General features: G+C 38.4%; 1 protein-coding gene across 1 annotated transcript in view; it reads left to right on the top strand.

The window, feature by feature from the left end:
• Positions 1-25,295, top strand: part of PREP (prolyl endopeptidase) — a 92,369-nt gene that overhangs the window by 27,656 nt on the left and 39,418 nt on the right. The window contains exons 8-10 of the mRNA XM_017818716.1: positions 16,366-16,557; positions 21,660-21,857; positions 25,164-25,267. Coding sequence (XP_017674205.1) covers positions 16,366-16,557; positions 21,660-21,857; positions 25,164-25,267 — 494 coding nt within the window. The remainder of the gene's footprint in view (positions 1-16,365; positions 16,558-21,659; positions 21,858-25,163; positions 25,268-25,295) is intronic.

The following is a 25,295-nucleotide window of genomic DNA, read 5'->3' as shown; positions in this document are numbered from 1 at the left end:
ATGTTCAGATGGGTTAAGTGATGCTTAGAGAATTACGTATAACAGAAGCATATTCTTAACAAAACCATGAGGTACAAAAATACTGGCTCTTGCTACGCTATCTTTGGAATGCAGTGTTAGTACAAGGATCTGCGTAAGTATCACACTATACCTCGTTATGAAAATTTAGGAGAATCAAGTGACTTTGAAAAGTATCTCTACTTTTAAAACATGTTACACGATCCTTCTGTCTTTTGGAACAGACTTTATTTATGAGTAGATCTCATACCTTTGGTGACATCTAAGATAGTTCTTGCCTTCAGAACTATTGAATGTTTAATCTATGACTTTTTACTTGAATTGTTTACAATTATATATTTGTTCAAGAAGCCATTCTAGTGTTCAGAATACCACATCTTAGTTTTGAAAAAAAAAAAAATACAAAGGAAGAAAAAAATAGGATACCTAGTGCTTTTCCAGTCTCCTTGGTGGTACTTGATATAGATAAATAATTAGATTTTCAAGCACATTTTTTTTCCCTATTTGCTCTTTTAATCCAGGTTGTCCAAGAATACTCTACTTCTTTAGAAAATTTTCTCTTTATGCTATAGATCTTTTAAGTCTCAAACCTCTTTAGACTTAGACAATCAAACACAAAAAACAATGAGGCCTTTTCGAAAGGTAACAGTTATATTTTACATAGAATCCATTAGTTATACCACATGTTTCTTTGTAAGGAAGTAAAAGCAACTTCTAAGCAAAAGCTAATGGGTGACATTCAAATTCTTATGAAGTCTGTGGCAAAACCCTAATTATAGAATGACATCCTTCAACAGATTGTTTTCAGTGCTCCTCTGTAGCATATATGGTTTATAAAATAATGTTTCAATCATGTAATCATGGATTTATCTTTTTTAAAATATTTTGTGTCCCAAGGTAAACATATCACTGTGTAATTTGAAATGCTACATATGAAAAAACCAGGAGTGAAGAAATCTTCGGTTACTTAGACTTGCACAAAAATGCAAAGAACGGATTCTCATCTGTGACTTATTAACTAAAAAACCTGTTTCAAAGTGTTATGTTAACTACATCAGGGACACCTTTCTTGATTTTTGATTGCTAGTTGTGATTTGTTTTCCTTTGACAGGAAGAAATCAAATATCTTCATCGTTTAAAGAATTTTCGTTAAAAAGACCATGTTCTCATAGTCAACAAAACCATCCACTGAAAAGTGAATTTGTTTTCCTTCTAATACACTGAGGCCTTGTGGAATTACTGCAGTTCTGTTACTGTTTCTTAGAGATGATGGTTGCAATGATAAAAGCTTCTTATTTGGCCACTTCGCAAACAAATGACTGTGAAGAACTCAAGAAGTTCAGTGTGGCAGCATTAGTACTGACTGCCAAAATGCCAGGTGGTCATCTGCAGGAAAACTGCAGGAATGTCTATCGAAATGCAATTCCTTATGGATATAGATCAATAGTTCATTTCCAAGATAAACTTGTATTTTTGCTGGAAATATATCCATATTTCGTGACTTAAGAAAAGTAATTGGGAATAATTTGTCTAAATTATTCGATCTTTTCTAATTGCAGTGTCTTCATTCTTGTTTTGTGGAGAATGAAAATACAAACTGAAACCCACGACACTAGGGAACTGTAAGAGAACAGAGGAAAATATATTTGGCCTCTTCAAAGAATGGTGTGGAATGTTTTCATAGTGTGCCTCTTAATCAGTAGTGATCTCCAAATCTGACAAAAATCCAGTTTCTAGGGCCAGTAGGTTCCACTTATCCTAAGAACACTTCCAAATGCAATTAATGAACTGATTATCTTGATAAAGTCTTATGAACAAGCAACATAATTAATTATTGCTGTCCTTATAGGTTAAAAAATGAACTGAAGGCAGCAAAAAGTCAACTCCCATCTTACATCAGTTTATAATTTGTACCTTTTATATTGTATTATCTGAAAGGAGAAGATAAGTCTGAGATACTTGGCTCCCCTCTGCGAAGGTCCCTGTCAACATAGTCTCTACTCTGTATTGCTATTGCTGAAACAGAGACCTGGCACAGAATTTGCAAACAGAAGTTTGGATGGAGTAATGTAGCCATAGGTGTATTTGTGATGTTCTCAATACTGTCCTTGTGCTGGAATTCCCAAGCCTTTCAGATGATGGCAGTTTGAAGCATGTGTTCAGCCAGCATGGTTTAGGAGGGGCAGGTTCTGTCTGACCAACCTGATCTTGTTTTGTGATCAGGTGACCCGCCTGGTGGAGGAAGGGAAGGCTGTGGATGTGGTCTATCTGGACTTCAGCAAAGCCTTTGACACCATCTCCCATAGCACTCTCCTGAAAAAGCTGGCAGCCCACGGCTTGGACAGGGGCACTCTGTGCTGGGTTAGGAACTGGCTGGAGAGCCGGGCTCAGAGAGTGGTGGTGAACGGTGCTGCATCCAGTTGGCGGCCGGTCACTAGTGGTGTCCCCCAGGGATCAGTGTTGGGCCCAGTTCTGTTTAATACCTTTATTGATGATCTGGATGAGGGGATTGAGTGTACCATTAGCAAATGACACCAAGATGGGGGGCGTGTTGATCTGCTGGAAAGCAGGAGGGCTCTTCAGAGGGACCTGGACAAGCTGGAGAGATGGTCTGATTCCAGCAGGATGAGGTTCAACAAGGCCAAGTGCCGGGTCCTCCACTTTGGCCGCAACAACCGCCTGCAGCGCTACAGGCTGGGGACAGAGTAGCTGGAGAGCAGCCAGGCAGAAAGAGACCTAGGAGTCTGGACTGACAGGAAGCTGAACCAGCAGTGTGAGCCAGCAGTGTGCCCAGGTGGCCAAGAAGGCCAATGGCATCCTGAGCTGGATCAGGAACAGTGTGGCCAGCAGGACCAGGGAAGTTATTCTTCCCCTGTTCTCGGCACTGGTGAGGCCACACCTAGAGTAGTGTGTCCAGTTCTGGGCCTCTCAGTTCAGGAGAGATGTTGAAGTGCTGGAGCAGGTCCGGAGAAGAGCAACAAGGCTGGTGAAGGGACTCAAGCACAGGTCCTATGAGGAGAGGCTGAGGGAGCTGCGGTTGTTTAGCCCGGAGCAAGCTCAGGGGAGACCTCCTCACTCTCTGCAACTACCTGAAAGGAGGTTATAGCCAGGTGGACGTGTGTCTCTTCTCCCAGGCAACCAGGATAGGACAAGGGGGCATGGTCTTAAGCTGTGCCAGGGGAGGTTTAGGTTGAATATTAGGAGAAAATTTTTTTACAGAGAGAGTAATCAGACATTGGAATGGGCTGCCCAGGGAGGTGATGGATTCACCGTCCCTGGAGGTTTTTAAGATGAGACTGGATGTGGCACTTAGTGCCACGGTCTAGTAACCACAGCAGTGTTGGATCAAGGGTTGGACTTGATAATCTCAGAGGTCTTTTCCAACCCAGTCGATTCTATGATTCAGGCTTCCCACTGCTTCATTGTAGGGATGGCATACACTGCCTCTGTAACTTAGAGACTGTATCCATACAGTGACAGGTTGGCCACAGCCTGTATTCTGACTCTGAAACTAAGGAGTGTGCCACCTCACCTCCATGTGTCAAAGCTCTCTTTCTCCGAGATATCATTACTATATCCAAGTTGCCTGTTGGGAATGGTTTTGGCAAATACTGTCCCCCAAACTGTGATTGCATGTTGTCTGTTAATTGGCAGAGACTAAAAATGTGAGGGGGGATATGGTAGTCATTAAACAGTGCAGAAGCTGGAGCCTGTGTCTCACCTATATATAAAACCAGGTTGATTTCACATGGCAGCCTGTTTTGTGTTAATTTCTTGTGCAGTGAGATGTGAATTACCTGACCTTGATTAAAAACTCCCTGTCATGATGTGTTTCCAGATGAACTATTCAAGAGCTGAGATGATGGATGTAAGTGAGGAAAGGAAGCAACACAGTTGCAATTTGCCTGCGTGAAAGTTATGTTCCTTTAGGAAGCAGTGGTCGCAGAATGAGAATGATAGTAATTGCTATGATGGTAATGACTGTAATAATGAAGTTGTCTTAAGGTAAAAGTAAACTGAAAAGGTGGTCTCCATCTCTCCTTCTCTCTGGCAATCCATGCACTGGATATACAGAGGTGGGGAGGTGGCAGATTTCATATGATCTCATACAACTCTTAAGTTTTCTCTGTCATGTATAGAGATTGTTGATACAGTTTTTCATTATATTCATCTTTGGGGGCTTTTTTGATTTAGCTGAACTAGTGAACTTCAGCACACAGATGGACATATGGAAGTGGGTTATACTGTTATGAAATATTTCAAGTCTGGTGTCAACAAATTTCTCATAGTTCTGAACTGACTTGTTTTGTAAAGTCAGTTTAGAAAGATAAATGCCAATAGAGTAAATATGCTGTACTTAGGGGTCGTAAGAATTGAGGTTGACTAGCTCATTTGTGGGCTTTGTTTCTAACTTACTGTAGATTAATGACATGGTACAATTTTTTGGAACATTTTTACCTGTATATTAAAAGACCCGCTTGCTCAGAGTAAAGTTTTGTTTGTCTGAAAGACGGAAAAAAATTGTTTTCCGTCAAAGAGCACAGTATCTGATTGAACTATTTTGCAGGCTAGAATGGAGAAGTGGGGTGAAAAGGGGGGATCCATCTTGGGAAAAGAGAGAGAAGAAACAGGAGTGCAAAATGAAACAATATATTTCATGCGTGGAAATGGAAAACACTTAACAAATATCTGCCTTGTAGAACTCAGAAGATGGCTGTGAATTCAGGGATGAGTCAGCTACTGTGGGAATCATTAAGCAACACAATATAGCCCATAACAGGCTTACAGGAGCTCAGAGATTTCTTTCCCCAGCAGGTGAAAGGAACGTGTAGTCTTTGCTTTTTACTCTTATTTATATATGGCATGATTTTATAGCAAGAAAATTATTTCCTTTTTAAATTTCAAATTAAACTCAACAATTTCTGGCTGCTTTGAAAATATTAATCCAATAGAATAAGCACATCCAGTTGAAAAAATTAAGCTGTAAAACCTTTTTTTGCCTTCTTAAATTGTGAACTTTTCCAATATTTATGTTCAGTTACATGCCTGTCCCATTTTTACTGGCTGTCTAGACAATACAAATAAAAAAGTAAATTTGCAGTAAATTTTCGATCTGAGAGGCTGAAAAGGAAGATCCAGATTGTTCCACAAGAATGAGTAAGAAATGGAACAGAATGATTTTGCTAACAATCTATAAGTAGTCAGAGTAATACCTTTCTTTCCAAAGTGACAATAATATTGTAGTTCTTCCTCTGTTTCTCATCCTAGATGTTGTTGGGGTTTTTTGCAGTTCCTTTAAGCTTTTCTTTACCACATTGGTCTTGTTTTCTGACTGAGAGTTAGGCAGTGGTGCTAAATCAAAATGTCTTGTTGGTTTGAGGTGTCTGGCGTAGGTTTTAATTGAGTTACCATTAGTTATTTTTGTTGTTCTGAATAATTTTCATTTTTTCACAGAATGTGTTGCTTTCTCCTGCAAGAAGACAGGTCATCTTCAGTCTTGCTAGTGAAGAAAGAATAATGGGCCTTACAAATAAGGAACATAAAGTATATTTTCCTGGTTTGTCCCATATTGGATAGATCTGTGACATGATCTGGACATTGCAACACTGAAATATTTCAATATTTATCTTTCAGATTCTCTGCTACTCCATGGTTCATGCAGTCCTGAGCTACATTTCCATTCTATAAAATTCAAAGAGATAGGGACCACAGAAAAGGATGCAGGAAAACCTACCTATGGAGCTGTTGAAATGGGGAAGTAGGCAGTGTTGAGGGGTGAGGGGCAAAGTTCAAACTACATGGGATGTAGATACTCCATGTTTAATAGGTAACTACCTTTCTGAGGTATCACAAAATATACAAGGGGTTGGTGTTTTTCCTGTAATGGCATAGCGTGGAGAACACATACTGTGTCTTTGCTTTGACTATGGATGTTGTCTCTTGGGATGAGACTGTATTCACTCCATACTTTGCCCTAAGATGAGCTTCTTAGCTTGGATATTACCTAAGTACTTGTGGAAAATCTGTTCTTGTGAAAATCATCTACTGGTACCTCAGTCACTTCTGTGCATTTCAGGACAATATTCTAGGTGCCAACCAATCCAAAGTAAATTGCTTTGATGTGGAGGAAACCTCTGACTTTACTTTCCCACAAGTTATCTTGTTATGAAACATGGTTTACCCAATATTTGCCATTTCATTGTTGCTTTAGTAATGGTGAGTAAATGCATTTCATTAACTTCTTGCACAGCATGAGTTGTTGCTTCTTTTTGCATACTCCCTTTAAATAAGTGAGGTGATAATGATATCATTAAAGACTCTATGCAAGCATTACATTGACTAGATCTGCTGTACTGAGGGCAGATGTGTTCTGTGCCTTTATTGATTCTTGATGTATTTCTCAGGCTATGGACTAATGGTAGTTAACTTGTCCTGTGTTTAGCAGGAAATTACCTTGTCTCTGAATGGAAATCACATCTAATAAATGAGAGTAGACTATTTCTAAATGTTTAGGAAACTTAAAAGAGTTCGACTTGTTTATTTCTACATTTGAAAAATTAAGTGTGTCAGATAGGACTTCCCCCTTTACTGTATATGATTACTCATGATATTTTTGTCAAGAGCTATAGATTAATTGAACTTGCAGTGCAATCTTCTGTAATAATTCTTGTCAAATTGTATTCCCCAGAAGGTAATCTACACTACTGTTTCTGTTTCTTTCCATGAATAGTACAGGGAGCATCTGAACATCTTTTCTGCTTCCCAGAGTGCTTCCCTTCCCCCTTTCACAATGTTTCTGCTGTATACAGACTGAGTCATTTTCCTCTTCAAATGTTCAGGTTGTTTGCTAGGTTTTCAAGTGAGCCATTGTGAGCTATTTGTGCCAAGAATGGTCCTTTTTAGAATAGAAAATCACCGTGATAAGTAACCTATGACAAATACATAATAGCTTTTTTTTTTAAATGGGAATTTTAAATTAGTCTGAAAAGGTAAGAGGTTTGGGGGATAACTTTCCCCTGCTTTTCTACTACCCCGGGCCTCTCGTGAATCCCACCAGGTAAAGCCAGTTTGTGGTGTAGTTTTTAAGACAAAACTCTTTGTGTTAGAAGTGACTAGGTTTACCAATTGGAGTTTTGTGTTTACAGCTAACTTAACTAAACCCACTTTTTAAAAAAAGCTTTTATTATCTGATATTGGTGCTTTACAAATATTCCATTTCTCAAGACTGGATATCTGTGGTCATAATTCACAGTATTGTGGTAAGGCAATAGTGAGGAGACATCACTGGGAGAAAACAAGAGGGCTGCTCTTGGGGTAACTCACTTGCTGTACTCTGCTTCAGGTAGCTGTGGATATGGGAACTCTTCCCTTCATGCTTGCTGCTTTGGTTGCTTGTGGGGTGAGCTTTTTAGAAAGATCAGGCAAAATTAAAATTATGGGATTCTTGTTGGGATTTGACCACTCTTTGTCAGCCACTGAACCAACTCACACAGTTTAATTTTGCTTTATGAAATTTCAGTAGCTGTGTGTTGGGTCAGGAAGGACAGCACTGTAGGTTCATGTACAGAAGGTTATCCCTCATTCAGGGCTCCAGATTTCCCTGCTTATCTTGCCAAACTGCTGGTAGGCTTTTCAACCCTTGACTCTTGTAACAAACATTTAAAAGTGATCAAATACTAAGTATTTCTTTAAAAAAACACACATATTTACCCAGTATCTGAGCACTATAAGGCACGATTTTTAGTAACTATTTTACCAAACTTGCCTTCCAGAACACAGACAGCACTCAGGTTTGCTTGTATGTTGAACCAGTCAAACAAGAAAATTCTCTCATTAATCACTTTGCTTAACTGTTTTTGGGATATCTGAAAATGTCTCATAGTAGCCAAACAACTGGATACACAGTAATCAAGCGATTATATATAAGCAACCTTGTTGTGCACCTTGCCAAAAAAATCCCACAAAACCCCCCAACCAACCAATGACTTCAAAAAAACCAAAACCAGTTTTTTTTTTTCTGTAGCATGTCTCTTCCTGTTTCTGTGCCTGATAATAATTTTGTTCTTCCCTTTTCTTGAGAAATGAGTTTGTTTCTTTTCTATTAGATTGTCAGGCTTTACTGTTTATTCTTTTGAATATGTGGTTTGGTGCAGCGAAGAAAGAATTTAGCACCAATCTGTTGGTGTGGAACAAGAGACAAATGAAAGCTGTTTAATCACCCTTGGCTATGAACTTAAACCAGCATAACATAGCCTGTTGGTCTTGCTGAAGTTGTCCTTAATATTGACCTTTTTCTTTATTTTGTGTTATGGTAGCCACTATGAAGCCTAATAAAGAAATCGGGATCCTCTTGTGAGCACCACAGAACTGTTTTATGAGTCACTGACGCAGAGCCCTGGGCAGAGCCCCACTTTGCTCTCTTGGGGGGAGCTGAAGCGTGAGAATAGAGGGGGAAAAGAAGGGATATAAGGCAGTGTGAGGAGCAAAAGAGGTAGCTCTTGTTATAACCTCTGGGAACATAGAAACTGTGAAAGGCTGCTGTGACTCTGGAATGCAAAAAGTTGAAAGGGTTGGCTAATTGGAAAGCACAGCCTGAGTTGTTGACCTGGAAGGGAGACTAAACGCAGGTTCGTCTAAGCAGGAGGTACAAGGGCTTTGTGGAGAGAGGACAGTGGTAGGGGCTTTTATGCTTGGGTGCCGGGCTGCTTGGAGATTGGTAGTTTGTGTGTGATGGGAACAGTGTGAGGTAGTAGGAGGACACATAGAAGCTAGTGTAAAATATATGAGAACCACTGCCTTGGAAAGATGAGATAAAAATTGAGCAAACAGAAGTTCACAGCTTGCTGGTTGCTTAGTCATTGTCAGCTGGAACTGCTTTGTACTAGACTGGTAGAGAGAGGTTGCAAGAAGGAATTTGAGAGCAGGACTGTCAGCCTCAAGAATTTCTATTTTGCTTCTTTGTTTAGAAGGTTGTTCTTTTTTTCCCCCTCACTGAAGAAAGCATGTACGTGACTTGAGGGCAGGTGGAAAAGAAAAGGTAATGTTTGTCCAGTTCCTGTTGAAAATAGGATTCTTTGGCCTTTTGTGTCTGAGTTTAGCCTTGCAATTTATCAGGCTCTCTTAAAAATAAATAAATAAGCAACGAACAGTGCTATATACAGTTACATCAAAGGGCTGAGTCACTATGTGCTGGGTAGCCTGAAAAAATGAATCAAAACCTTTGTAATGAAAATAAACAAGGGATACTGAGGAGACAGTAGACATCAGCTATAAAGTGGAATGTGGTGGGAGAAAACTCTTCCTTTTTTGAAAGACTTTTTGTGATTGAAGTAACTTTAAAAAAAAAAGTTTCAAAAGTCAACATCAAAACAAGGCCATTATATCCTAGTCCCTAACAAATGGGGAGAAAAAAATCAGTTGTCTTGAAACATATGTGAAAGCCTCAACAATAGTCTTTAAGAAAAATGTTTCATATCCTTTAAATGGCAATTCCAAAGAGTTTTGCTTTCAGTGTATTTTTTTAATTGGAACCAAATTATTAGTAATAAAAATAAATAAAATTAGCAACAAAAAAAGAGCTGCATATGTCATCTGTCTGAATTTCTGTAAGGCCTTTGACATTGTCCCCTACAACATCCTTCTCTCTAAATTGGACAGATATGGATTTCATGAGTGGACTGTTCATTGGTTAAGGAATTGGCTTCAGACCCCTCATCATCTTTGTGGCCCTCTGCTGGACCCTCTCCAGTAGCTCCTTGTGTTTCTTGTACTGAGGAGCCCAGAACTAGACATGCCTGGAGAGGAGAAGGCTTCAGGGAGACTGCTGACTCTCAGTACTTAAAGGAAGCCTATAAGAAAGACGGGGACAAACTTTTTAGCAGAGCCAGTTGCCAGCGGTAATGGTTTTAAACTAAAAAAGAGTAGGTTTAGATTAGATATAAGGAAGAAGTTTTTTACAATGAGTGTGATAAAACACTAAGGTTGCCCAGAGAGGTAATAGATGCCCTATCCCTGGAAACATTCAAGTTCAGGTTGCATGGGGCTTTTCATCTAGTTGAAGATGTCCCTGCTCATTGCAAGGAGGTCAGACTGGGTGACCTTCAAAGGTCCTTTCAACCCAAACTATTCTATGATTCTATGAAATTAAATAGCTTGCTGTTAATTTGAGCAAGGAGATCTTCATGCTGCCACTGTCTAACTGGACATTACATTTATAAATAGTATTCATAATGAAGTTATTTTTTAGATTAGGTATTTGTGCTTTTCTTTGTGTATATTAGAGAAGTGTGGTGTGAGAGAGAGGTTACCTTTGATGCCTGTTCTTTTGTTGCTATGTTCTTCTACCTGAGGACATAAGCTATAACTCTCTCAAAACAAAGCATATTCTCTTGTCCTGTCTTTTGAGTGATTATCCCAATGGAGGTAAAATAGAAACCTTGAAGCTGATCGAGAAATGTCTGCCCATAAAAGTGCTTGATTTGTTTTTTCTGGATTAATCTTTGGTTGACATGTCCGAACTTATTTAACTCAAAGGAATAAATAATGCCTGTTTCCATTTATTTATTTTTAGATGGCAAATACATTAACTTTGCATGCTCATTGAGTAGCTGTCATCCATTATCTGCAACTTGAGTGGTACTGAGAACCCTTTCAATACAAACCCAATGAACTTGCGTTCCTTTCAGAGACATCTTAATATCGCCTCTCCAGTCTTCCCCCCTTCAGACCTTCGTAAGTGAAGTCAGGTCCCAAGAGATAAAGAGATCTGGCTTTCAAAGAGAGTCCAAATTGTTTGAAAATCTCTCTTGCCCTTTGGAGACCAGAGTGAGACACTTAATTAAACATTTGTGGCTTTGAAGAAGAAAGAAGGGAAAAAAAACCCTGAGTTCTTTCACACAGTTGCCTGACTCAGACCAAAAGCTTGAGAGCAAGCTGAGTATTGCATGATTTAAAAAGAAGTTAGATTCTGATGTGGAAGTAGATGTCTGAGCGAAGGGCTTTGCTTTGCCATTCACTTCCCAGAATATGTTATGAATGTACCATGAGGGCCCTGAAACAGTCTCTTTCAATTTGAAGCATGCTGTGTACCATGAGATTATCTGTCTTCTATCGAACGTAAAAACTAGTTTGGATTAGTACTGTGACAAACTCCAAAGTAAATGCCCAGTTTTCAAAATATCCTCTTGTAGAGAATACTTGAAATTTGGAAGCCTTTGAGTGTACATATCTTGAATAAGTCTGATAGATCTAACTTGCTTTAGTGAGCCAGTATTCAGCAATGAAAATATGCAGCTCTCTGATGTGATGAGAAATACAGTGAGAGTGAATTGTGGCCCAGTGACATGTAGCAGTTGAACACTGCCTGTTAAGCTGTATAGGATAAATCTAGGAAAGGAAAAGAGAAAATGCAAATGGGAGAATACTAAAAGGAGATGTTACTACTAGACAAAATTTAAATTACACCATGAGATTTGTGCTGGGGATTTTTTCCCCTGTGATGGAAGGCTTTATGTATCCTGTGATTAAGGTCTGCAGAGATGGAATAGACCTCTAGCAAGTGAAAGAATTTTTCGGTTAGTAATTGACAACCCAAGTGCAAAAGATATCTCTCTGCTATAGCAAACTTAACGTGTCTATATATATACACACATGTGTATTATAAATTTTAAGGCTTTTTAAGTATACTATAGGCTATGTAGATTAGTTAGTACTGGAAAATGGAATCTCTAAAGGATGCAGAGGATTCTTTAAGAAAATAAAATTTGGTGTTTAAGAGCCGTTTCTTTAGTGAGAAACATAAAAAGCAGAAATTATGAGAAAAAGAGTGGCTTTAATCCACTTTCCTGAGACTGAGAAAAAAATAATAATCCACTAGCAGGGATGACTTGTACAACTGGAGTGGAGCTGGGGCTGTTCAGTCTGGAGAAGAGACAGCTCCAGGGTGACCTAGTCGCGGCCTTCCAGTACCTAAAGGGGGCCTGCAAGAGAGATGGAGAGGGACTTTTTGCAGGGGCACGTGTGATGGGACAAGGGGGAATGGCCTTAAACTGAAACAGAGCAGGTTTAAATTAGATATTAGGAAGAAATTCCTTACTGTGAGGGTGGTGAAACACTATAATAGGTTGCCTAGAGAGATTGTGGATGCCCCATCCCTGGAGGTGTTCGAGTCCAGGTTGGATGGGGCTTTGAGCAACTTGATCTGGTAGGTGTCCCTGTCCATGGTAGGAACGTTGGAACTAGACAACCTTTAAGATCCCTTCCAACACAAATCACTTTATGATTCTATGAAAATCTAAGAGTTGAAAAATCAGGATCTTTCCTTGAGTAGAAGTTTATCTGCTTAATGCAGGTACCACAATGAAATGTGGTATGGCTTTTTTAGTTAGAAAGCCTTCCTATTGTTATGAGCCAAACCTCTTCATTCATTTTCTGAGCATTCTCAGCACAAACTGATTTCCAGAAAAACTGTCTTGCAAAAAATAAAAATGACAAGTCAGAATGGAATATAAATTTATGGAGATGAACATTTATATCTTTACCTGATTATTTTGACTGCTAGAGTATATGAAAAAAGCCAAATGCCAATGTTTGCCTTTTCAAAACTTTTTTTCACAACATCAGATAGCCCTACTTGATTACTAAGCCCTGTCTCTCCAGCAAGCACAGTCAAGAGGTTATTTGCCGTGAATTGATTGTTTGGCCTTTCCATGAAACATGAAATATGGAAGGAAGTATTGAGAACATTTTGTGAAATGATGATCAGTGACTCTCAGCTGCTTTATCCTTTCTGTCTAAAGACCGTTGGTAACAGACTCTGTGATCATTCATGCTGTTATCAGTTTGTTCACATCAGCTTCTCCTTCTCCTGTAGCTGTCATCATTCACTTACAGACTTGCTTCATCACACAGAGCTCTCAGCAAACCAGTGAATCTTTTACTATGTTCAGAGACCAGTACAAGATCAAGGGCTTATTCCATTATGCTTACTGATACAATTTCCCTTTTGATCTTCTGTGGATCCAAAATTTTTTTAAAAAAAATTCTATCTATTCACTGAATGTTTCTTTTGTCCTTTGCAGAAGGGCTAGCTCTGTAAGATTATGATTTTCTGTTGTGTGGTATGGCTTTATTGTCCACTGAATAAAGATTATAGGTCTTCTACCTGCAGTTCCTCTTCTACTGCAATTATTTGATGATGGATAACTGGCTGGTATAAGGTATAGAGGCAAAACCATCTGTATATCTGTATGTTTTCAGCAATGTGTTTTAATGTAAGGGCTGGCAGGGGAAGGGATTAGGTTATAGGGGCAGCATACAGTAAACTGTCATGCTTTTCTTATATATAATAAATCTATCTCATTGTAACCTTATATGGATTAAACTTGAGTGGTCCAGGTGTTAAGAACAGCCTGGACTACAAATGCCACTTCTCAGTGACTCTCCTCAAAGATTCATGTTCTCATGGGCTACTGGTTAAACCTGTAAATGTCTTATCAAGATCTAGTTCTTCAATTCCTCCCTCCCCTCCTTTCTTTTAACAAAGAATGAACTGAGTGCCCATCCTTCACCTTGTTTTTTGAGCATTTCTTGAAGTCATAAGTTATAGATATACTGTTCTTTTTGTTACTGAGGGTGCTTGACAGGGGGGCAGAGCCATAGTAGTGAGCTGCATGGGCCTGCCCCTTCCTTATGCTGCCACTGGAATAACCTGGGGATAAATGATGTGTGTGTCCCCATCAGTTTTCAGCCATATTAGTGACCAGTGAACTGGCTGTGTTTGTCACCAGGTTGTTATTCCTAGCCCAAAAGAGAGAGCTAAGCAAGAGAATCTAAGGCAATGCTAGAATATCCCTTTCAGTCACAGCCGCAACTAGGTCACCTGGAACTGGCCATAAAGAAGCATCCTCTTACATCTGATATCTGTGTCATTGCAAAGGGTTTCTTCCTCTCACTGGAAAACTACAGCACATACTCTGTACAGTAATGTACCTGATGTAATTGTCTCTTTCAGCTCCCTGTAGGTGCCTCTTTACTGTCTCCGATCTTAGATTAGGTACTGGCTTATTTAACCACTTCAGTGAGACAGTGGTTTAGAGGTAATTAATCTGCAATATTTGTCTTCTAAGGACTATATCACATCCACTTTAATAAGATGAATTATTTTTATTTTTGTATAATAACAACTAAGCGTACCCCTGTAGAACATCAACCCTCTTGCTTTTTTACTACCTGTTCATTTGAGAGTGGATGAATGACTTGCAAGGAAGCAATGTAAATCCCTAATATCACATTATTGTCCTTTTTCTTCATGGAATCCAAGTCCTGTTGCACTTAAGGAGACTACAACTATTGTGAACATTTAGCATTAAAAAAGTGGATTTTTTCAACAGTCTGGTGATTGCTTTTTATGAAGTCTTGTTCTTTAGTAGGATGGTTTCATTCTATTAGATACTAAAATACAAATGTTCCAATATTGTTATGGTGTTACACTGCAGTTAGTGTTTTTATTTACTAAAATGTTTGTGCGTGCGACTTGGGATCTTAAAACAGTTTCACTGGTGTTTATTAGAGTTCACTGTAGTTGGATTTTCTTTGTTTTACTAGGCATCAAAGAAGGTTTTCTCTGTAGAACTCACAGGAACTGGAGTGAGTTAGCAGGATTTTTCTTCAAGATCAAATCAAAACTTTGGACCTCACAGCAAAAATCAAGGTTTAACAGGCAATGTATTCATTCAGAGACAGGATACTAAGTTTATATTACAGCAGTATACAAAGTAGAATTTAATTGGCTAATCTATCACTTTGCATGAAGAGACAGGGAAGTTTTTCTTAAACCAAAATGGCAATTAAGAACTTTATGAATGTACTGGGCCTAATTATACTCTGTTATTACATCTAATGGGTTTAAAATGACCTTACTCATACTGCTTCCTCAATTATTCTTTCCTTTTTTTAAACTTCCAGTAGTTATAGCTCAGCTGTGATCTACTCTCATTATTCTGCTCAGCTTTTAATATTATAAAATAAGCTGAAATGCTTTTTATTGATGCAAACATTGAGTTATAGAGTTTTACAAACAGATTTATAAACAGTTTATTTGTTTATACTTAAAAGCAAAGACCCAACCTTTAGTTTTGGGAAAGAGGCAGAGAGTGCACCAAATGTTATTTTAAGATATAAGTACATATCAACAGGAGTTGATCAATTTAAGATATCATATATCAGTAAGGGTTTTGATTTTTCAGCACAGCTAATTTTTGATACTTATAACAGAAAGTTTGGATGATAGGCTGTGTTGTGGATATAACAAGTATATTGCATATCTTATCTAGTCCTGCTGCTTTTCCTTTCTACTAGCCTTTTGACCTATTACAAAACAATAAAATGTGAATAAAAAGTAGTGAAGTCTTAAAATCCCAACTACCGGTTGAGTCAATACTATTCACTCTGTATCACAGTCTGAAACTGAGGCAATTCATGTTTGAGAGAACTCCACTTCTGTTCCTGAGTGTGATATTCTAGAAGGTTGATAAGGAGAATGCAGTTTCGTTCTTGAAATACCCAGATGTTAACATTTTAGCTAACTGTGGTTGTCCTTATAGGTGGTGACAAGCTTCTGCCGAACAACATTTCAGGAATGTTGTTTCTTGAGTTGAAAGGGAAATTCCTTATGTGAAGTTTATTGTACTCATTCAAATAGCATAATTTCTATTCTGTGGGAAGTTCTGGGCTTTTAGGAAGAATGGAAAACTTTCCATTCAAAGTTGTTTTTTTTTCCAGAAAGAAAAAAACAACCCAGCAACATTTCTTTATAATTATATAATAATTTTAGAAAAGCTATTTGAAATAAAATGGAGCTTGAAAGCTTAGTGCAGCCTTTTGACTCAGCTGTGACTCCTCATTCTAAGAAGTCTGTAGAAGTGGGGACTTGTGAGTTCCGTTGACAAGAACCCGATGTGCTCAAAGGCGTTGACTTCACGGCATTCAGTGTGGTAGAAGCACTTCTGTAGCAAACATCTGAGCTTTCCAACAGCCCCTTAGGAAAGCTGGTAAAACACTAGCCATAATCCTGTCAGTATTCTGCATGTATTTCCTTAGAAATTCCTCAAAACCAGTTATGTTAACATGTCCATGAACTGGCATTTTTCCACCGCAGCCTATCAATCTGGAGAATTCTTGGGAAGTTCTTAATGCTTAGTAGACATTTTGGCCTTTCCATAGCTGTACTGCTTCTGGTCACTGCTGTTGTTCAAGAAAGAGCCTACAACAATTGTCAGGAAGGCCTTGCCCTCCGGTGTTAAAATGTTTTGTTTCAGAAGAATTTATATTCGATGTTTTATCTTTCAGGAATTCTTCACTGGGTGAAACTGATAGATAACTTTGAGGCTGAGTATGAGTATGTCACCAATGAAGGAACAGTGTTCACTTTCAAGACAAACCGCCATTCTCCAAATTACCAGTTAATCAACATTGACTTCAGTGATCCAGAGGAATCCAAATGGAAAGTTCTCGTCCCTGAACATGAAAAAGATGTTCTAGGTAAGAGTTCAAGTCAAGTTAAAGAATTCCTATTCTGCTTTTTTCAAATTAATTCAGTAATTAGTCTATTGAATGATCTTTTACAGGCCTTCTTAATTTTTTCCTATGTTTAAACTTTGTATAGGATTTGCAATTAAAAGGTTTCCTGAGATACAAGACATTTAGAATCACAGAATATGCTGAGTTGGAAGGGACCCAAAGGATCATTGAGTCCAATCCTTAGCCCTGCACAGTAGCATTCCCAAGAGTCACACCATGACCCCGAGAGTATTATCCAAATGCTTCTTGAACTCTGTCAGGCTTGGTAACCACTTCCCTGGGGAGCCTGTTCAAGTACCCAGCCACTCTCTGGGAGAAGAACCTTTTCCTAATATCCAGTCTAAACCTCCCCTGACACAACTTCAGGCCATTCCCTTGGGTCCTGTCACTGGTCACCACAGAGAAGAGATCAGTGCCTGCTCCTCCTCTTCCGCTCACGAGGAAGTTGTAACTGCAACGAGGTCTCCCCTCAGTCTCCTCTTCTCTAGGCTGAGCAGACCAAGTGATCTCAGCCACTCCTCATACAGCTTCCCCTCAAGGCCCTTCGTCATCTTCATTGCCCTCCTTTGGGCACTCTCTAACAGCTTAATATCTTTCTTATATCGTGGTGCCCAAAACTGCACACAATATTAAAGGTGAGGCTGCAGCAGTGCAGAGCACAGCGGGACAATCCCCTCCCTCAACCGGCTGGTGATGCTTTGCCTGATGCCCCCCAAGACACAGTTGGCCCTTCTGGCTGCCAGAATCAATCTCTCTCTCCTTCTCTCTCTCTTACATCCTGTGTGGCCATAGTGAAGTTGCTTCATCTGTCCTTGGTTTAATTGTGTGTTTGTAGGAAATGAGGGGAAAGTATTTTCCTGCTTTATGTCAGTGTAATAAATGTTTACTAGACAGTCAGGGATTACAGCAAGAGGGACTTTGTAAGCAGAAAGAAGGAAAAGAGCAAATCTGGCAGTAGTGTAGCACACTTTGAACAGAATTTGAGACAGGATTTTTTGTTGTTCCTGGAATAAGAGGAGTAAACAATACTTCAAAAAAAAGCCTCAGGAAAGTTGAAGGGTGTGGAGGTCTCTTAAGTGTAAAAGCAAGTTCAAAGCATAAATCTTTGGTTTTGATACAATTAAAAAAAGGCATTTTTTTAATGCTGTCATTTTGCAGAAAGTTCTATGAAAGCTAAAATTAGTTTCAGATAATGCAGAAAAACCTCTTCTGAGCTGTTTTTTGACAGATGCTTAGTGTACATTTATGTAGTTTGTTCTCCATACAGTACAAGGTACAATTCGATTTATCTGACCAATATTAGTTATTAAAAAATACACTCCTTTTTTATTAATAATTTTTTATACAAACTCCTTCATGTTTGCCACTTTTCTAGTGAAGAGTTGCTTTGTAGAATGAGTAGAATTCTCTTTGTGTATATGATTTGATATGCATATTTACAGTAACATCTGTCTTTCCTCACTAAAACAAACCAACAGGCATTCAGCTCTTAAACACTTGAAAGCAAACATAATCTATCATATAAAACCATCAGAGTGACTTTCAGAAGTCTGTTGTGTGTCATTAGTCTTCTACTGTATTTGAATGTGAAGCCAGAGGAGGTAGTCAAACGTCCACTTCTCTCTCTAGCTTTTTGGAGTGGTATATAAAGGAATTGGATTAACTAACAAATGAAAGTGTCTCCATAAGAAGATGAGTTTTAAGTAGATCTTAGTAGATTTGTAGCAGATCTTACAGGAAAGTAAGTTTGAATTGTTCGGTTGCTTCTTTGTGGTGGACAAAGAATTACTGTGTCCTTAGCACCAAGGTATAGGAGTTTTCTCACTTTCAGGAAGCTGTAGTCCTGAATAAATAAAAAAAACCCACTCCTTCACTTGATGAAACCAGTAAGCAAGCCAGTCTCCATGTCATCCTTTTCGAATCATTCTAAGATTTGTTAAGGAAGACATAATTATAGCAAAGACAGTTAATAATTCATTGTCTTGAAAACCGTGTAGTCAAGTGAATTTGATTTTGTGTGATCCAGAGATGACAATGTGATGAACACCTTCTGCAAAAGCTAGGACAGCAGTGGTTCCAAGGGTAAATGAGTATTGCTACTTATCCAGTTGTGCATATGTGTAGGAGTGACTCCTTAACAAGATGTAGTTTAGCTGTATCAGTATTTCTTTATAAACATTATAGTTAGTGATGCCATAGCTCACAAATATGTTTTACTTGGATATATTGATCCTTGGTTTAAGTTTCCTGCTCTGTTGTGATCTGCCTGAAAGCCATAGCCTGCTTCATTTCTATGTGTTAACTTAAATTAAATTTCATCAAAGCTGCACTTGCACATATAGAAATAGGTTTATCTACAAATAATAAATTCAGGATTAAGAATTATGAATCCCTGCCAGTGTCCATCAATGGCATAAAGAAATGTTCTACAAAGTATCATAATGCATTCTTCGGAAGATTCTATAGCTAATATAATTTAACCAAGAAATACACATGCCTACAAGGTGGTGTGAATGTCATTTAGTTTCTTCAACATATTAAGATAGACTTTTTATTATCTTTGACCTTTTTTTTTCAAGAACTGTTTATAAAGGAGATAATTTGGGAAATACTGGGAAAAAACCAAGCACATTACCGCAAAGGGGTTGTACACACACCTCATTTTACAACTGTCAGCATGAATTTCACACAGAGTTGAGGTAAATTTAGATCTCTACTCTGTAAGCTGAGGGGAAGAAAGAATGACAGCTATTTTAAAATGAAATTGAAGAGGGCGTCTCAGAACATATTGTAGTGTGATGAGACTCATTTCCTCCCCTTTGGAGTTTGTTTATAAAGAGTTATTTCTCATTTTCAGAGAGTCTAAAATAAAACCATAAGAGACATTCACATCTAGCACTGAACTTATGCTTTAAGTGACCACATAGCTTCAAGTAGGTGTGCTGAATTGGTTGAAAGGCAGCTTTGAAACTGTAAATGCAGACTGATCATTATAGACACTGCAACCTAAGACGTAGGATAAACCTACTGGTTTTAGAAGGTTAAAGGATTAATTTTGAGAACTGTGACAGCCCCCATCTCCCCGCCCCTGCAAAATGCCCAATACTGGTAGAGCAGGGCAACTTGAGAGTAGCAGTTAGTATCTAGCCCTTTACTTGTGACAATGTAAAGAAAAGCAGCATAGATCTCCTGAGTAAGAAATAAAACAAGTTCATGAACGTGTCATAGATGTGAGTGTGATCTTGATCAGTTCCTTGAATCTCAATTCACCATTTAACAAGCAGAGGCAAAGCTAGCAATTGCTCCCTGTACCTCACTGTACCTACACATCTGCACACCTAAACTCAGTGCGTGTAGAATGCTTCCCTTCCCTCAGCTAGAATGTGCACTCCCAAGTGAAAAATGGTATTTTTCTTCATACCTTTAACCTTCATACCTGCTAGCTAATTCATAAATGGTTAAGAGATAGGGAGGGGAGTTACTGCAACTGAAGTTTATCTTTTGGCACTGTAGTGAAGACAGGAGGGAAAGTCAGAATGAGCACCATGAGATCCTTGATCCTGAATGACAAGAATGCATGGATGTTAGTAATCTTTCATGCTCATCTCAGCCATCAGGAAGCTTGTGTGCTCAGTTAACCCTATGGTGTTTTTCAGAGTACTCATAGGCTTACACGCTTGGGAGTTTTCTCATTTGGTTCCATGTCCTCATTTTTTGCTTCCAGCAGATAAGAAAAGACATTGTCCAGTGCTGGTACCTTGCCCATGATTTAGAGTTCCAGTCTGACTTGTCAGGGAAGAAGTTGCACATACGTAGTTGAAAGAGAATAAGAATCAGCTCCTTACCTAGTCCTACAAACAAAAAAAAAATGCCCTCATTACCTTCTTCAGTATGCTTTTTCTTAACTTTTAACTTTTTTTGTCTTTTTTCTTGTTTGTATTTGATTTGTGAGTTAAGGAGAAGTTGAAATACTTTTGTTGCAAAGTAGTTTCTTATATGACAGAAATACTGAGTGAGATTGAGAGGTTTTAGTCTTTTTCTTGTTTGCATGAGTAAACAGATTTGTCACTAAAGAGTAAAACCAGCGGCACAGGAGACAGGAGTGACTATGTTACGTGATATATTCTGGCTGAGTCAGAGCTCTGAAGGATACAAAGATAGAGATTGAAGTGAGATGGTCAGTAGGACTACAGAGATTTTTTTTAGAAATTACCAGCCCAGATTTTTTATTGTAATTAAAAAAATTAGCATGCTGTGAAGAAAAAGTTCACATATCTCTAGTAACTATTCTGAGGAACAAACTCAGAATGTGACAGTTCTACTGTCTTCTGTGAAGCAGAAGCTCTCATTCCTGCACAGCTGCACAGACAAAGTGGGCAGGTCTGCAGAAGCCCAGGACTGCCAGGAGAGGCATAAAGGCAATGAACCTCTGCAGTTATTTGTTTCTGGGTCCTTTTGGTGGATTGTATTCACCGTGCTGCATCCTCCTCCTCCTATTTTACAGTCTCAAGAATGATGTTTAGCAACATTAGCTCCTTGAATTAGCATGTGGGGTATTTTTAATGGCCTGTTGAGAATATCACTCCAGAATAGCCCTTTTCTTACACCCAGTAGAGCTTACTTACAAGAATAGCCTCCTGATTACTTAAGCAGTAAAACCAAGACAAATAGTAACCTTTAGGTTCTGTACTTCAATGCAATATAGGATCACATGTCTTTTTTCATTAGTTTAGTTTGAGTATAAATCATAATGATTGTTTTGATTTTCATGAATTTCTGTAAGTATTGCTGGAAAAGATAAATGTTTTGCTTGGGTTTTGCATTGAAATATGTGATATTTAAGAGCAATTTTGATCTATAAACATCCCAAATGCATAAGCATATTGATTAGACAATTCTTTATTCCTATGTCTGCATAAATTAGCTACAAGTGGCATGGTTAGTGCATTTCTAGAGAATGTCAGACTTGATTTTGGGTTCACTTTTTTGTTTCAGAAGGCAGGTGACTTACAAAGATTTAAGAGTTCTGATTGTTTGCTTTCTTACATTTTTTAATTGTGCAGAATGGGTTGATTGTGTGAGGTCCAATTTGCTAGTTTTGTGCTATCTGCACGACGTGAAGAATATCCTGCAACTTCATGACCTCGCCACTGGTGCACATCTCAAGACTTTCCCCCTAGAGGTTGGCAGTATTGTGGGATATAGTGGCCGAAAGAAGGACACTGAAATATTCTATCAGTTTACTTCCTTTTTGTCTCCAGGTAAGACTTTTTTCTTTCATATTGTTTTTCTTTTTCCTGTGAACAACATCTGTCTCTTTTTCTGTTGTTTAGTTGTTATTTGGTATGTTTAAGATGCAGATAAAACTGCTTCACCCTTCCCCATGTAGTGTAAGCAGTGGTTGTGCATTTCAAAACGTACCAGTCCTTCATCCATCAAGCCTAAATAATATGCCTACTAGTATTTTAGAGGCCTGCGTTAAGAAATTAGTCAAGACAGACTTGTAGTGGAGATGAAATTGTAGCATTCTCACAATTCTTGCTTTATACAGCAAGATATAAGTTGACAAATGCTGTTGAAGACGATTGTTAATGTATTTAATGTGATTTTTATCAAAATTTTAAAGAACATTAATAAAAGTCACAGAAATTCTTTCTCTGAAAGTTTAGTGATTCATTTATGCATAGCTCATTAGAGCAACCTTACTATGTGTCCTTACAGCACTTGCTGTTGTTGGATTGCTGTAGAAATCTGTCTTCTACAATCCTGCAAAGCCGGAGATGTCCAAAGCATTATGTAATGCATATGTGGCACACCAATAAATGTTCTAGAATTCTGCATAGGAAGGGAGTTTCTACGCAATAGTCTAGCTAGTATATGACAAGAAAATGTGTTTGCTGTTCACTCTTTTTAATTCCTCTTCTTCAATAGCTAATAAAAGACAGGATTCAAATATGGAGGGGGAGATAGGCTTCAGGATCTTTATCTTCTTCCAAGGTTGGGAATCATAAGATAATCAAAAACGTTCTTATAGTATCTGACATATATTTTTGCTCTGTTTCAGTTAGAGCACAGCAACATTACATTTCAAAATGGCCATATTGCAGTTTTGATAGGTTTGCTGGTTTTGCTAGAAAGGATCATGTGAAATTATCAAAATTATCTTTCTTAGCAGATAAGAAGTTGTCGTGGTCCGAAGGGGGGACAGGACACAAGGAAGGGTGCAAGCAGAGTTGTTTATTCAGGTGTGCGCCCGATTCTTAACCGTCCCGCCAGGGAAAGGGGGCAGAACATAGGGTGGGCTATCAGACAGGCAAACGGGGGAGCAAATCAGAATAGGGCACAGGCAAAAGGGGGAGGAGGAAGCCTGGGCATGTGCAGTTGTGCACTGTGTAGCATGAATACAATGAAACCACATAATAACAGTAAAGTCCATATGAAAGTCCTGCCAATTGCTGTATGCTTTTCTCCATGCCTGGAACTGTTCCCATCCTGAATCTTGCTTCTCTACAAGAAGTGTGATTAATTTCCTGTTATCTTACTGTTTACATAACCAGGAATAAGGTACCTTATGTTTTCAGTTCGTCTTTTAAACAACATTCAGATCATTGCAGCTGGATAGTAGCTTGACACTCTAGCATTTACTTCTGACTTCATCCAGCTTGATGGTGCAGATAGTTCACTTGCTCATGTCCTGCCTCATGGGCCAGTCTTACAAACCTCCACTGTTCATTTCAGCTGAGCCAGTAGAGTCTCTGTGGCTGCTAAACGCGTAGGGGAAGAGCCCGGAGATCTGTTTGAGCCCATGGCTTGCCAACCAGTCAGCAATGGCTGCTCTCACTGCCTGCTGGTTGCTTAGGCAGAATTTTTTTCTCCTTTTGATTCGTTTGCTTAGCATCTACAAAGAATTCGCCATGGCATAGCTCTGTTAACTGGGGCAGAGTGACCTGGAACCTAGAATTAAAATGGAAGGTAAGAAATGGAGGCAGACTGTATGGGAATAAGGAACGGGTGAGGAAAGCAGAGCAGAGAGGTAATTTTTAGGAAGGTGTATGGATATTTTTTAATTTGCATGCAACCTCCATTCACCCAATCACTGGAATAGTCTGACAAAGGGTATGGGGCTGATCCTTGATTAACCTAGATCTTTCTACTTTACTGTTAGAAATCAATACAATTTGCACTTGTACAATTTTTTTTTTCTAATGAGAAACAAATTAACATACTGGTGTTTAATACTTACAGCAAAAGTAATAGTAAACATATATATGAAATAATGAATAAAGTAGTTCTAAAACCATAGATGTTGATACCATAAAAATAATTTTCGTTATTCCCTGAAAAATATGGTTATCCCTGCTGTCCACTCCAATCAGACATTTAGGTGACCACTCTGGTATTTTTATTTATTTAGAACACTGAAAAAGAACGCAGGCCCCAATATTACAATGTTTCTTGATATAACTGCTGTGACACTAAAAATAGAAGAAAAGATTCAGTACCAGGGGCTGAATTTCACGTTACTGTAACATTAGGCTGATTGGCTCCTGAAATGCAGTCTGTGACTGTGCTTATACTTCATCATGTGGTTTACTAAGATTCAGCTATTCTGCCTGCTCTGTGTGTAATATTTGCCAGTACCTTATCCAGCTTGGGCAGCTGCATTTATGTCAGTTGGCTGCTCTGCCTGTTACTGCCTCCAGTGCTTTACATTGCTCTTTCACATCATTTTCTGGATCCTAATCTTTAAGGGAAACACTGCTTTAATGCTTGTTTGCATCTGTCACCCTGATTAGGTTTGCTAGTCATTTTGTGATAAATGAAAAAAAAAAAATCCCAGCAGATTAGGGTAGTCCTACTTTTAGTCTCCTATTAATTCACCATTATAGAAAAAGCCTTTATCAGTTATTAGAAATGTTGATTTATATCTGTATTCTTTGCCAATCTGTAACTTCCTGATCTTCCACAGTCTATAAAAGCGATTTAATGAGGCAATTCCCTTGTATCAGATATGTTTCCTCATCATTTCATGTTTCAGTATAAATTTTTATAACTGTAACCTTTGTATTAATTACATCTGGTTTCCTGAAAGTATCTAAAATGTACACAATACAATATGGCATTATTTCAGTCAAGTCCTGTCCACATTGGTTAGTTTTATTACCTTGAGGATCCTAGTAGAATACTTGTTGCCTTAACTTTTAGTATTATTTTCCCTAATATATGTTTCTAATTTTGCAGGGACCAGCTTGCTGTAAAGGAGAAAAACATAGAATAATTAGCAATCAAGTTTGTTTATGGATCATATGTATCTCTAGTGTAGCCATGAATATTAGGGTTTTGTAGTATGTTAACCAGTGTGCAAACATGATAGTCGCACTGTATGGCACGTACTCAAATGTGTTAAATTATATAATAAATGAAAAAATGTCAGAAGCTACTGTTTTTCACCTTGCCAAGTTACCTTTACCATTCATTCATTACTGTGTCACAGTGTGTAAACTGGCATCCTTTTAATGGTGGATATATACTAAATTGATAAACTTGCACTGTATTTTGTATTTTAGGTATTATATATCACTGTGATCTGACCAAAGAGGAACTGGAGCCAAGAGTTTTCCGAGAGGTGACAGTGAAAGGATTTGATCCTTCGGTTTATCAGACAGTTCAGGTAATAAACATGAACCCTGCTGTCTTGC

This window comes from Lepidothrix coronata, unplaced genomic scaffold, assembly GCF_001604755.1.
Source record: "Lepidothrix coronata isolate B3197 unplaced genomic scaffold, Lepidothrix_coronata-1.0 Scaffold70, whole genome shotgun sequence".
NCBI classification, from domain to species: Eukaryota; Metazoa; Chordata; class Aves; order Passeriformes; family Pipridae; genus Lepidothrix; species Lepidothrix coronata.
This window is presented reverse-complemented; position numbering and strand designations above follow the sequence as displayed.